The sequence below is a fragment of the Lemur catta genome, chromosome 17 (assembly GCF_020740605.2).
Source record: "Lemur catta isolate mLemCat1 chromosome 17, mLemCat1.pri, whole genome shotgun sequence".
Classification (NCBI taxonomy): domain Eukaryota; kingdom Metazoa; phylum Chordata; class Mammalia; order Primates; family Lemuridae; genus Lemur; species Lemur catta.
The window spans coordinates 6,219,073-6,234,682 of NC_059144.1; the positions used below are offsets into that span (position 1 = coordinate 6,219,073).

The 15,610-nt window shown below is 40.9% G+C and overlaps 1 protein-coding gene across 5 annotated transcripts in view; it reads right to left on the reverse strand.

Moving 5' to 3' along the window:
• Positions 1 to 15,610, reverse strand: part of POLN (DNA polymerase nu) — a 181,332-nt gene that overhangs the window by 155,926 nt on the left and 9,796 nt on the right. For all 5 annotated transcript variants that reach the window (XR_006729414.1, XR_006729413.1, XM_045528184.1 and 2 more), the window contains exon 3: positions 13,955 to 14,099. Coding sequence is in view for 3 of the 5 variants with exons in the window: in XM_045528184.1 (XP_045384140.1) it covers positions 13,955 to 14,099 (145 nt within the window). In the remaining 2 variants the exon portion in view is untranslated. The remainder of the gene's footprint in view (positions 1 to 13,954; positions 14,100 to 15,610) is intronic.

The following is a 15,610-nucleotide window of genomic DNA, read 5'->3' on the forward strand; positions in this document are numbered from 1 at the left end:
AGAAACACCAACTTCTTAAGTGGGTTACTAGGAGTGATGACTTCCACCTTTTGGGTCCCAGACCCATTTATGATACAAACTGAGGACACCGGACCGTGTAATGGTCAACAATTTACAGTGTATACTGCACCCTGGAGGTGACTGTTCCATCACTGCAGGTGTCATCTTCAGGCTGCACCTGAGTTGTGCCTTCCACAAACCATTCTGCTGGTCTATCAGGCTGGCAGCTTCTTGGTGCACGGCAATGAGAGAACCAGTGGGTCCCACTCTTAGGTGCCCACTGCTGCAGCTCCTCAGCTGTATTTGGGGTCTTGTGTCAGTGAATCAGTCTGTGAGCCTTGAATGGGCTGAGTCCCTGAGAACAGGAAAGGCAAACCCATGCATGGAACATGTGTCGGTTCCAGTCAAGATGAATTACTGGCCAGACATGGTGGCTTGCACTTGTAGTCCCAGAAACTTGGGAGGCAGAGGTGGGAAGATCGCTTGAGGCCAGCAGTTTGAGACCAACCTGAGCAAGAGTGAGACCTCATCACTAATAAAAATAGAAAAAATTAGCTGGGCATGGTGGCATGTGCTTGTAGTCCTAGCTACTTGGGAGGCTGAGGCAGGAAGTGGCTTGAGCCTAGGAGTTTGAGGCTACAGCGAGCTATGATCACACTACTATACTCCAGCCTGGGTGACACAGCGAGACCCTGTCTCAAAAAATAAATAAATAAAATTTTTAAAAAATGAATCACTTTTTCTGGTTCAAGGGGCTGTGTTATCAACATGCCATCAAGTGACTGTTCTCCTCAAAAGATGATGCTATTGGAGACTCAGCATTTGGTCTCTGTTGTTGGAGAGTTAGATGTCAAGCAGGGAAATAGCTAGATCAGCTCTGGTGTTGTTGGTCCCAACCCCAGCCTCACCCACCCCCAATGGTGACATCACTGGCACTGGGACAGTGGAGGACAGGGGCTGGCAGATGTCAACAGGCCAGGTCATTCTGTTAACATGGCTGTCTTCATGCATCTTCTGTGGTGAATGTTCTTGGGTGGGATACACTTCACATCCACTCCCATAGACTGCTCCACATGCATTGCTCCAAGAGATCATCATCCCTATCTTCCAATCCTCCTTATTCCAGGTCCCTGACCACCTCGTCAAGCCACTCATCATTGCTCAGAGGTCCAAATGTTTTCTTTCCACACAAACTGGATGATCAAGTGCACAGCCCAGTTTCACCCATTGGATCTTCCCTCAACACTGTCTTCCAGGGTTACCTGAATCAGGCTGTGGGGCACCTACAACCCATTTTTGGCTTGCACCACATACTGAGCCAACCTGCTGTGGATCAAGCTTGACCTTTTTGCATCTTCATTAGCTAGTCTTAAAGCTCTGCCCCTCCCCATAAGAAGTGCCAGTGCCAACAGTGATAATGCTATGGAGTCTGGGCCACCTGCTCACACAAGCTGTGTTGTGCCTGCTGGCTTGCTTGTACCTAATACTAAATGAACCACTTACAACATACTGCTAAAGGCCCACCTCTTGGTGGGTCTGACAGAACCAGCTTGTGTTGGGCAGTTCTGGCTTCCTGGTCACTTGATGTCCCTATGGTCTCATGCTCCATTTCTACCAGGGGCCAGAAGCATGGCAGGAGTTCTCTGTTTTTTCAAAAAATGTATAATTCTTTGCTGCAGATGGCATTGCTTTGCTGCAGATTTCTAGGAGTCTACATTGAGTTTCTTCTATTGGAGTTTTGCCATACACTTCACATGGGATCTTCTTCCAGCACTGATACCTCAACACCAGAAGGTCTGTGAGGCTGGAAGTCTAAGCAGCTGGGCCACTTGCTTCACAGGCCAGATCTCTCACAGAGCGCTTTCCTAAGCAGCATTCCCATATGTAAGGTGTGCTGCCTTTACTCCCGAAATCCAAAGATGCCATCAGGTGCTATGTTTTCTTCTTAGTGGTAGGAAGTTAAAAAATGCAGTGACTAAGCCAGGTGCAGCAGCACTGCACTTGTGGCCTAGCTACTTAGAAGGCTGAGGCAAGAGGAGCACTGGAGCCCAGGAATTTGAGGCTGCAGTGTGCCATGATCACACCACTGCACTGCAGCCCAGGCAACACAGCAAGACCCTGCCTCTTCAAAAAAAAAAAAAAAAATGCAGTAATTTGTTCATTACTTACAAGAGGATATGTTACCACACCCCTGGCTGAGCGGTGGAACATGTGGCCCTCCAGATCCCCAAGTATAGCCCCTCAACCAAATCCAAACTTCACAGAATGAATCCCTTTATTAAAAGGATTTGTTCTGTAAAATTTGGATTCAGTCAAAAGGCCACATTCAAGAATCCAGAAGGCCACATGTGGCCCCGAGGCCACAGGTTCTGCACCATGGACTGGGCCCCTGAATCTTTGTAAGGTTTGTCTCCCATCTGTTGGACAGCAAGACCTCTAATAAACTTGCCATTTCTTGCTCATGCTAATTAGTAATGATGTCATCAAAATAGTAAGCCACTTGATAACATAGCCCTGGGGCAAGGTGCAAATTGATATTGTCCATTCTGAGTGAATGTGAACTATTTCTGATTTTCCTTTCTGATAGGGATGGAAAAGAATGCATTCACCAGATCAATAATTACACTTCATGTGCCTGAGGCCTTGTTAACTGCATATACCACATCCAGCTCTGCAACTGTCATTAGGGCTGTAATGGTTACTATTTGTGGTGTCGACTGTTATTTTCCAGATCTATCCGACTCCTGTAAGTACCTAACTGGTGAATTAAATGGAAAAGTAATTTACTCCCTCCCCTGAAGCCTTTAAGTCTGCAGTTCCCAACCCCCAGGCCACAGACTGGTACTGGTCCATGGCCTGTTAGGAACCAGGCTGCACAGCAGGTTGAGTGGTGAGTGAAGCTTCATCTGTATTTACAGCCGCTCCCCATTATTCATATCACCTGAGCTCCTTCTCCCCCCACCCCCCAGCCCATGGAAAAACTGTCTTCCATGAAGCCGGTCCCTGGTGCCAAAAAGGCTGGGAACTGCTGCTTTAGGTCTTTAAGGATGGCACTAACTTCTGCCATTCCTCCTAGGCTACTATGTTGTGGTACTGACTCACTATCTTGGCTGGGGAAGGCAGTTGCAGAATCATCCACTTGGGCTTCCTCGCTATGGTAGCTCTTATCCTCAGGCCAAGGAAACAGTATCTTGGGGTTCTTCCAACAAAGTATATTCATTCCAAATAACATTTGGGCACTTGGAAATGGCTACTGAATGGGCCTACCTATGGATCCATTATGAGCAGAGTCCATTTATTGCCTGAGTCCCCATGCCATGCCCTGATTCCAACAGAGGGACCATGATGACACTTCAGGTCTCCAAGTATCAATGTCATATTGGACTCCCTGCCCAACTGTCCTTGAAATGTTTAAGTATTCTCCCTTCTCTATGCATACGTTATCAGTGTAAATGGCCATAGGTCCCTTTGGGGGAAAGAATGGAGGAATAACTGCCATATACACTTGCCATGGTGTTGCATGGTCCTTCCTTCTAGGGACCTGGCCTCTCCTTCAGTCAGTCAGTTCCTGGCCTGACATCACTCTTCAAGAGAATCATGCCTACCATGCTTCTGACAGACACCACCACATGGCCTATATTTCAGGATCCCATCACCCTACTGTTACCAGGGAGTAGCTCCTATCACCAGCCACAGTCTGCAGACGACAAGTGCCACTGAGACTCTCAGGCAAGCTGGTGCTCCCAGTCCCACTCCTGTCAGAGCATGCTTCATTGCTCTGGTAAACTGAATGTCCAATAATGGGCCCTTCTGCAGAGCACTCTTATTTTCTGAGTTTCCCAGTCCTATACAATATAGCCATTCTAGCATGTCCACCTGTCTGTTATGCCTTCTTTCCCCACCTGCCACAATAGTTCTAACATTTTTCTTTCACTTAGCCTAAACCATCTCCTAACAGCGGTCCCCAACATTTTTGGCACCCGGGACCAGTTTCATGGAAGAAAATTTTTCCACAGACCAAGAGTGGGGGGATATCATGGTTGGGGAGAGGTGTTATGCAGCTTAGAGGGTGATATGCCTGTTTCCTAACAGGCCATGGACTGGTACTGGGCTGTGGCCTGGGAGTTGGGGACTGCAGTGAAGCCAAGAGCCATCCTAGCACCATTTCTCAGGATCTTCATCAGGCTGTCAAGCCAAGTGTACCTGAAGAGTGATCCCACATTCATCAACTCTCCCTTGACCAACCTCGGTTCCACCTGCCTTCACCCAGCACCCTCAGAACCCAATCCCACAGGTACTTCTGCAGGCCCTGCTTGTCTACGCCAGTAGGTCCTGCAGGTCCTTTGGAGCAGAGTCTTTCATCCCTGTGCCAGTTAATTTATTGCCTCTTAGCTACAAATTCACCCCAACGCACTGCTTGCTACTCTGGAACTGGACCCTGTATGAACAAACTTGCTTTGCCACCTGACATAATGCTAAATGTTGCCAGCAGAGGGTGCTGGAGGGACGCTCCCTGAGGAGGGCTCTCATTCCCATGCTTTCTTCTTGCTCCTACAGCGCCTGGCCAGTGTACTAGACCCCCAGCAGCATTCACAGCTGGTTTCAACAGGTCCCTGTAGACAGTTTCCTGCTGAGTTCCACAGGTGTCCCTGCCAGCTTCTCAGTGAGCTCAGGGATACCCTATGGTGAACTCTAGCTTGTCAGCTTGTCTTATGTACCTCAGCAACTGTCTCAGTCATACACGGGGCTACACCCACACCTTCTGACAAGGTCGGAATCTCAGCCTTGGTGGGAGTGACTCTTCTAAATTTGTCCCTTCTTTCAGCACTCAACTCCAGTCCTAAGGGAGGAAGCTGCTCCCTGTGTCTGCTAATACTGGATTCTCTTTATTCCTTGGTAGCTAACCCCATTACTAGCTAATGCCTTACACGCTTCATGTTCAAATTACTATATGGTTTCTGTCCCCTAACTGGACTATCTCATATACTCCCTTAAGAGGCCCAGCATTTTTTGGCCAGGTTATGTTGTGACTTAATGACCAGGAGGGGAGGAGGCAGCAGCAAAAAAGAAAAAGCCTGAACATATATATATGAACCCTTTTGCAATGTTACACGATATTTATACGTGTGTTAAAGTACATAAGCAAATTTTAAGAAAAATGTGGGCTTATAAACTTTGGTTTTTCTGTTCCCTCCACCCCCCGCCAGAATAAAACTTTTCCTTAAGTAGTACAAAATAGAGGAGGAGCATGCCTTATTTCTCAAGACAGAAGCCCCTGCACTGTTTTCTCCACCAAGCAGAGAACCCTGCATTGTTTTCAAGCAAAAGTTGGGGTACACCAGTGGGGTAGCCACTTGTTCAGGTCTCAGAGGCTTAAATTCACCGATCCAAACCTTCCCATCTTTTATGTCAGGGTCTGGGTCCTTTCTTTCAGATCAAGGTCCTGACCTTGAAGTAGCACACCTGCCAGGGCTGAGAATTCAACTTTCTCTGGAGTGATAAGGACTAAGTCTTAGGCCTATGTGCCAGGAAGCCCTCTGGCTTTCACATTTAGCCTTTAATTGCTAATTTCCCTCAAGCTTTGTCTTTTTCCAAAGGATCTATCATCCCCCACCACAGCCACCCAGTTCCATTATCAACTACCTTGTACTTCTCAAATATGCAGTATTGTACCAATCCCTGCAGCTGCTTCCACTGATAAGCCTAGACAAGCCCAACTACCCAAAGTTTTAATTGCACTGCTAACATTTATATTCCACCTACAACCAGAGATGAAGTCATCAGTGCCAGCTTGCCTGAGAGTGACACAACTCCAAAATCCCATGTCTACTTTGTCAGACCACTCCTGGCACCAACTGTAGCAGATCGTTTCCTAGGAATCAGATTTGTCAGCAGGAAGTTTACTGGCAAATGGTCCTGGGGATTGAGCCTGAAGATGCCGAACTGACACATCGCAACAAACCAATGCCACTGGAGGAGGGTTTGGTTGGCACAGGCACATACACACAAGCTATAATTAGTCATGCATCACTTAAGGACAGGGATACGTTCACAGAAATGCACTATTGGGTGAACTAAAATAAAATCTTAAGCCACCCAGCTGAGTGAATGGATCCCCTCTTGCCAAGGAAACCCCAGAAAAACCGTAAGGCTGAGTTGCTGGCCCTGAAAAGGGAGGTTAGACGTGCCTCCTTATGTCCCTTCACTTTTGGAGTTACTCTTTGTAACTATAAGATATTAAATCATTAACAGGCCTAAGGCTATGCAACACTACGGTTAAACACGCATGCAGGTCATCAATTTACTTAATAGATCACTTGAGTCTTGGTATATGTGGCTTGTCTAATAAACTTCCTTATTTTAACTTAAAACATTCTCAGCCTGTAGGCAAAGCTTCATTTCTTTAACGAATTACAAATCAAAGAATCTTTAAACCCACCTATAACCTGTAAGGCTCCCGTCCTTAGAAATGTCCCATCTTTTTGGGCCAAACCAATGTACACATTCCATATACTGATTTATGATTTTACATGTAATTCCTGTCTCCATGTATGTATAAAACCAAACCGTAGGCTGAGTGTGCTGGCTCACGCCTCTAAGCCTAGCACCACTTCAGGAGACCGAGGCGGGAGGATTGCTTGAGCCCAAGAGTTGTAGACCAACCTAGCCAATAGCAAGACCTCCAACTCCACAAAAAACTTATTTTTTTAACACATTGACTGCCACAGTAGGAAAAAAAATGTTTTTCTTGGGGCCATGGTGTTTTATTATGAAAACAGAAAAACTTCTAAAACAAAACAATCCTAATTTAATGAAAAATGTTATTTTTTATTGTTTCCTGTGTGTGATTTATATGCAACTTGAAAAATAGTTCATGCAGCTTCCAAGGTGAAGAAACGTGAGAGTTACATATGCTTCATGAAACCCCAGGCTCAAAACTAGCATGAGTTAAATACAACTCACATGGCAGTTAATGTGTTAATTAGACAGGTATGGCAGCGCGCACCTGTAGTCCCAGCTACTGGGGAAGATGAGACAGAAGGATCACTTGAGTCCAGGAGTTTGAGGTTGCAGTGAGCTATGATGACACTACTGCACTCTAGCCCGGGAAAGAGAGAGAGAGAACTTGTCTCAAAACAAAACAAAACAAAACAAAACAAAACCAAAAAACAAAATTGTAAGCCACCTGCCTCAGGCACATTTTCTTAAGACCTCCTAAGGGTATGTTTCCTGGGCATTGGTCACACACACTTGGCTCAGAATAAACCCCTTTAAATTATTTGAGAGTTTGGGTTTTTTTTTTTTTCCATTAACACAAAACATATCTAAACATAGAAAAGGTACAGTAAAAATGCAGTGTTAAAAGATAAAAACCGGTACACCTGTATATGGCACTTACCATGAATGGAACTTGCAGGAGTGGAAGTACTCTGGATGAGTCAAGTGAGTGGTGAGTGTGAAGGCCTAGGATATTACTGTACACTACTGTAGACTTCACAAACACTGTACACTTAGGGCATATTAAAATTATAAAAAATATATTTTCCTTTCCTTTCTTCAATATAAAATTAGTGTAGCTTTTTTACTTTATACACTTAATTTTTTTAACTTTTGGACTGTTCTATAATAACACTTAGCTTAAAATACAAACACATTGTATAGCTGTATAAAAACATTTTTTCTTTGTATCTTTATTCTATGAACATTTTTCTATTTTTAAAATTTTTTTACTTTTTAAACTTTTTTGCTAAAGACACAAACACACACACCAGCCTAGGCCTACACAAGGTCAGGATCCTCAATATCACTGTCTTCCACCTCCACATCCTGTTCCATTGAAAGGTCTTAATAACATGCATGGAGCTGTCATCTCCTTATAACAATGACTTCTTCCAGAATACCTTCGGAAGGACTTACCTGAAGCTAGCTTCTTTTTTTAATAAGCAGGAGTACACTCTAAGATAATGATTAAAAGTACAATATATACATAAACCAATAACATAGTTTACTCTCAAGTATTATGTACTACATATAATTGTATGTGCTATATTTTTATTAACATATGACTGGCAGCATAGATTTCTTTACACCAGCATCACCACAAACATGTAACACATTGTGCTTTGTGCTATAACATGATGGTGATGATGTCACTAGGTGATAGGAATTTTTTCAGCTCCATTAAAATCTTAAGGGACCACCATTGGGTATGTGGTCTGTCATGTGGCACCTGACTATATAATCATGGAAAGAAATCAATAAAAATATAAAAGGGGCCGGGCGCGGTGGCTCACGCCTGTAATCCTAGCACTCTGGGAGGCCGAGGCGGCTGGATCGCTCAAGGTCAGGAGTTCGAGACCAGCCTGAGCGAGACCCCGTCTCTACTAAAAATAGAAAGAAATTATATGGCCAACTAAAAATATATATAGAAAAAAAAAAATCAGCCGGGCATGGTGGCACATGCCTGTAGTCCTAGCTACTCGGGAGGCTGAGGCAGTAGGATCCCTTAAGCCCAGGAGTTTGAGGTTGCTGTGAGCTAGGCTGACGCCACGGCACTCACTCTAGCCCGGACAACAAAGTGAGACTCTGTCTCTAAAAAAAAAAAAAAAAAAAAAAAATATATATATATATATAAAAGGCACAAACTAAGTTATTAACATTGATTAACAATCAGAGAAGGTTCAACAAGCAAAAACGAAAAAGCCTAAATTAACAATGTATATATGAACCCTTTCACAATTTCATATAAAAGGCTACATTTCATATAAAATGTGTTAAGTTTGTAAAAACATTTTAAGAACAATGTGGAATTTTTTTTTTTTTTTTTTAGAGATAGGGTCTCACTCTTGCTCAGGCTGGTCTCGAACTCCTGAGCTCAAGCGATCCTCCCACCTCAGCCTCCCAGAGGACTACGATTACAGGCGTGAGCCACTGCACCCAGCCTAAAATGTGGAATTATGAACTTTAGTTTTTGTTTTAACAAAAAAAAACAAAAATACTTCCTAAAGTAGTAGTACAGACAGCCCCCAAAAATGTCGAGGAAAATATTTACAACATACATAATAAAATAGTAAAATCCTTCATGTGTTCAATGTTTGTAGAAATCAGTACTTACAAATCAGTTAAGAGGTGAATTCACAGAGCAAGCAGCCCACCTATGGTAGCATTCAAAGATGAGCAGAATGTCTTACCCTGCCTTCAAAGAGCTCAAAGTCCACCAAGAGTTAAAGCATTACACAAATAACAACTACTTTACAGTTCATTCTGTAAAGGGAGTTAGTTACTGATCAATCAAATGCAGAAGCAAAGCTTCCTTCCAATGTGGCATTATGGTAATGGAAGAATTATTATTCGAGTAGAACCTTGTAAAACACTATCACTTCAGTGCTCACGAGCAAAGGACAGAGGGAAAAGGGTAAGCAGAGGATGAAGACAGAAAAGTGTTATGTATCTGGAAGTCATAGTCAAATCTAAATGGAGCACAAAGAAAGAGGGAAAACAGTAGAACATGTATCTTAAAGAGGGCAGGCTGAAACCAGATCACTTTGTGGGAGCATGTGGGGATGTTTCTAGAGATAAATTTCACAGAGAGCAAGGACAAGAGCTGATGAGCTAATTCTAGCAATGGTGCAAAGAGAAGACGAAAATGGCAGTAAACTGAAGGCAAAGACAGTGACAAGGCTACTGCAAAAACCCAAGCGAGCTGGCTCAAATGCCTGAATTAGGGCAGTGGCAGTAGGAATTGAAATCTAAGACCTTGCAGGGTTTGGTCACCCGACATAAAAAGTTTACATTTATTTGATAGAAAAATATAAAATGTTTATATGCTCTTGATAAGAATGAATATAATCACAATAGATCTACTCTGTCATTTAGTTTCATGTATCTGTCCCTGAAATTGCAACTATTTCCTCTAGGTGGTAAGAATAAAGACAAGCTTCACATTAATGAACTGGATTTTTAAAAATATTTACCTTTGGGGGTTTCAAACTTATATTGATTTGTAATGTTTATAAAGACATTTTTATTTTACTAGAAAAACACCACATTCACCTCTAAGCTCCGAGTTAAAATGAAAATGAATTCTAATACATGTGCTAGAAAAATGTTAATTTCTGTAGGTACTGAGACAAAACATAAAGAGGTATATCACAATAAATATATGCATAATCCTACACATAGCACCAAGTCAGCTGACAACCCTGAAAACTACTCCTCACCCAGTATTTACCAAAAACTTTTGGCAGCATTATGAAACAATAAAATGAAAAAGAAAATTTAGGCTGGGTGCAGTGGCTCACGCCTATAATCCTAGCACTCTGGGAGGCTGAGGAGGGTGGATCGTTTGAGCTCAGGAGTTTGAGACCAGCCTGAGCAAGAGCGAGACCCCATATCTACAAAAAAAAAAAAAATAGAAGGAAATTATCCAGATAACTAAAAAATATATACAAAAAATTAGCCGAGCATGGTGGCGCATGCCTGTAGTCCCAGCTACTCGGGAGGCTGAGGCAGAAGGATTGCTTGAGCCCAAGAGTTTGAGGTTGCTGTGAGCTAGGCTGATGCCACAGCACTCTAGCCCGGGCAACAGAGTGAGACTCTGTCTCAAAAAAAAAAAACAAAGAAAAGAAAAAGAAAATTTAGGTCAGATGAACCCAATTCTGATATAGTTTAAAGATACATGAATGAAGGTAAAAAGCTAAGCTGCAGTCACAATAGACCCAACAATACAATGGCTTGAAGAACAAAAAGTTTATTTCTTTCTCTATTCTATACTGAATGGTCTCAGCGGGTGGTATAGCTGCTTCATTAAGTTGTAATACTTAGGGCCCAGGATTCTTCAAGCATGTTATTCCACAATTCTGCAGGACACTGTTATCATTTGCAGGGTTGGAGAAAATTTATTTCAGATTCCAACTGATGGGAAGGAAAGAAACCAGAGAGGAAGCAAGTCAGAGGTCTTCAGGTATACCCCGGAAAAGGCACACACCACTTGAGCTCAAGTGCCACTGACAGAACCTGGCCACTTGGTCATACCTGATAGAAGACTGAGCCATGTAGTGTAATCATGTGCCTTCAGAAGGGAATACTGAATTCCGAAGTGGTGGACAAATAATCTCTGCCAAAATTTCTTCAGGACAATGCAAAATGCCCATGATTAGGAAGTGGTTGCCATAAAAGTCAGGATAATGGTTACTTTTAAGCAGGGAGAAGATTTTAATAGAAAAGTAAATTTTGAGCTGTTGGCAATGTAAGTGGTAGTTACATGGATATTCTCTTATATTAACTCATTAAGCTATACTTTAAGTTTCAGCATTCTTCACGTTTTTTTCATGGCAAAAGGTTTTTTAAATAAAGATCTATGCTTGTTTCAAGAAAATAAAACAGTCAATCTTTACTAGATGTGTATCTCGAGACACTTCAGTCAGTCTAGCAGATTAGAAGAATTAGACCCCAAAGTGACAAGTATCACAGGTTTAATATTATTTGGTTTTACTTAAAAAGTATTTGTAAAAGCAAATATTTATAACTTATTTCCATTAATTTCTAAGTTCAATTTTAATATTCATTTGGTATGAAATGGGCTTAAAGAAATGAAAGGCTGATTTACAACAATTTTCTTAGAAGTAAGAATCTGACATAGTAACAGCTCAGTATTCAAAAAGAATCCAGGAATTAATTAAGACTCTAGGTCCAGCATCAATTATCAATAACCCACCAGCAATCCAACATTAATTTAGATTCATATAAGAATAAAACTGGCTGGAATTCTAGGCTATAGTGAGCTCCACTGTGCTCCAGCCTAGACAGCAGAGTGAGACCCTGCCTCTTATAAATAAATGAATGAAAATGAATAAATAAATAACTGGTACGAATCTGTGGTAGACGCTACAGGTGGCCCCATGATCCTGGCCTCTTGGTATACATGCCTTGTGTAACCCCTTCCCCCCTTGAGTGAGGATGGGACTAATTGGCTTCTAACCAACAGAACACACCAAAGGTGGCAGGATGGATGTGATTACATTACATAAGACTGTAACTATGAGTTTTGCTAGGGAGACTCTTACTAGCTCTGAAAAAGCAAGTTACCATTTTGAGACCAGCCTGAGACCCCATCTCTACTAAAAAAAAAAAAGAAAGAAAGAAATTAGCCGGACAACTAAAAATATATATAGAAAAAATTAGCCGGGCATGGTGGTGCATGCCTGTAGTCCCAGCTACTTAGGAGGCTGAGGCAGTAGGATTGCTTGAGCCCAAGAGTTCAAGGTTGCTGCGAGCTAGGCTGATGCCATGGCACTCTAGCCTGGGCAACAGAGATTGTCTCAAAAAAAAAAAAAAAAGCAAGTTACCATACTATAAGTTGCCTATGAAGAGGACCACATGATAGGAACTGAGGGCAGCCTCTAGCCAACAGCCAGAGAAACTGAGGCCCTCAGTCCGAAAGCCAGCAAGTAACTGAAGTGTGAGCTTGGAAGAGAAAACTTCTCCACTTGAGCCTCAGATGAGACCCCAGCCTTGGCTGACACCCAGATTGTAGCCTTGCAGAGGACCCAGCCATGCCCAGGCTCCTGACTCACAGAAACTGCACAATAATAAATAAATGTGTTGTTTTAAGCCAGTAAGTCTGTAGTAATGGTGTTATTCAGCAATAGATAATATAGAAACCTTATGAAAACTCCACTATTTTTCTGAATCCAAGAACACCTAAGAGAAAAAAGTATCTTTTTCCATGGTCATCTCAATAACCTTAACAAAAACAAAGATTTCAATAGGGTATTTTAGAAGAATGACAAGAGTTTACATGAGATGGGCTGATTGCCATAGATAAATATTTCATCAGAGATTCATGTTATAGTAATAGCTACCAGAGGCATTTCATTATTCTTACCAGTTTTCGAAGGGAAGCATATTTCTACCTGTCATGTGCACACTGCTCTATTTTAAAAAATATATGGAATAATATACAATTTGGGGTCTGGGCTATATACCTAGCAATCAATAGTATTTTTAGGAGGTACAGAGGGGATATTAAAGAATAACGTTTACATATTTATCTTTCTTTAAAACATTATGAATTACTAGGTAGATAAACCACAACCAAAACTTCTTACCAATTTGTTAGTAACTTCTATTATATTAAGGCATATAAGCAACAGATGATTGGGTGTGAACAGAACAAAATGTTTAGTGCTACTATAACTTAATCAAGAAACTTTATAAGAGCTTTTGTGCTAATAGTTGGCAACACTCAATTATTTCATCTCAATTTAATTATTCAATTATATCTCATTCACTTATAACTTACTTTGTAGGAAAAGAAACAAACCACAAATTATTGGTCCAGATTCATAAATTTAAAATAAAAACTACTTTGCTAGTTGCAGAAAAAAAAAAAACTCTGATGTTACAACCATTTCAGTGACATTTGTGAGCATGTCACTGCTTTCACTGTTACACCACATCAATAAACACATCCACAATGATCCACTGATCTTTGCCATCTAAGAGTTTATACATTTCTACGGCAGATACTGTCAAAAACACTTCTCTTGTTCACCACATACAATAGCAGATACTACGTATACGTTCAATGACCTGAGAGGCAAGGTTGAAGCACAAGGCACTGTGAAAGTGCCCATCTCTTTTGAGGATACTAAAATACCTGGTCCAGATTCTAAGGGAATGTTTGACAGAGATGCCTGGAACAAGGGAGAGTATTACCTTTTTAAAGCAATAAGGGTTAAGGAAATATGAAATCTAGTGAGAAGCTCAATCAGCACTGAATGAGAGTAAAGGGAGCAGGAGCTGGGCTTCACTTTTCTTCAGGCATGGAACTTTACATACTGTAAAGTTCTATGGAGTAATTTTGACACATACATTTTCATTTTCAATTCTTACCCTTAAGAATTAACATTCAAGGTAACAAAAGATAGAAAGGTTCATAAAAATTACTTACTCTTTGTACTCTCTCCCCAATTCTCAGAATCCACTAAATCATCTGAATGCATAGCAGACATAATTTTCTGAGCAACACTGGACAGCGGAGTCTTAGAGAAATCAAAGCCTACAAATGCCTCATAATTTTCCATTTTCATAAAATCCTAAATGTAAGAGCAACATAAGATAAATACCCACATATTAACTTTGAGACTTCAAAACAAGAAACAATTATTTGAAAAATTTATGTACTAAGACTTTCACTTAACAAGTCTATATTAATAACCACAGGAAACAGGTATCAATCATCCCATAATACAGATAGGATAGCAAGAAGCAAAACAGCTAGAGGCTCAATTGGAGTATCACAGTAAACAGAGAATTATTTTCCAGTTAACAATTCTGAAGCAAGCAATCCACTCAAATATTTCCAGGGGTTTGAAAAACAGCTGGTTAAAAAAAAAAATATTAAATCTTCAAATACATGAATTTAATAACACAACAATTATAACTGACTTGGCTAATTGTGGCAGACACACAAATACCATCCTTGCATTGCTCGGCCCTGCTCGGCCCTACTCGCCCCTGGGCTGAGCAGGTGAAAGTCTGGGTGGGGACAATAAAAATCGTCAAGCATCTGGTTACACATATCTGGCACTAACTTACACAGAATATACTACCATAAACCAGAAAACCAAGTGACGTATTTTTCCACATTATTGAAGAAAAGTAAATTTAAAGCAAATTTTCTATTCCGAGATAGAATAGAGGAAAAAAATCAATTAAAAATGTCACTCAAGTGAGAAAAATCTGATAGTAAAAAACCTCAGACAAAATTTATTGCTACAAATTTTTCAAGTATATTAAGTTTTACTTAATAAATTTTTAAGTAACACACAAATATAATCGGCAAAAAATTTTTGTTTAATGGATTACAAAAACCAGTAGGGTTCATATGTCACCGAAGCATGCTTATTTTCTGATAGTTATAGACAAAAAATTCCATAAACACGATCTGTGTTGTATTTAGATTGGCATTCCATATTACAGGCAGGAAAGGAATGTTCTTGAACATCTTTATAAAGCTCACATGATATTTACCACAGGCCATGTATAAACTGGGTACTCAAGAAGCATCTGATGTAGTAAGTGATAAGCTACCTCAAATTATTTTATACCAACTCTTAAAATAACTTCTAATTGTCCATATACTACTATGTCACATTAAATACAATCCAACATTTAGTATTTTTGCTCCTAAGAAACTGATTGAAATAACATATACATCCTTTGAGCAACCACTTTTACAGAATTTTGAAACACAAATTTTAAATTTCATTTGAAAGTCATCTACGATTGTAAGTCACACTAAAGTCAAAGTACTACTGAGATCTGTCTTGTAGAAACTTTTGAGTCCCCAGAACCCAGCCTCTAAAATGAATCATAGCCAGTGGAATCCTAATACTCTGTGGTGCAAGTAGGAACATTCCAACTGTCTCAAAGTCCCTAGCAGGGAATTATGGAGAAATACAGTTTGAGCAGCAGAATCTTACTTTACAGTCAAATATGAGGGGACCTGGTGATTTTGTATATTAAGGTCTACAGATTTTAAAATGCTGACTCAAAGTTCCACAAATTTTCGAAACATTTAACAGCAGAAAATTTCTATTTCTAA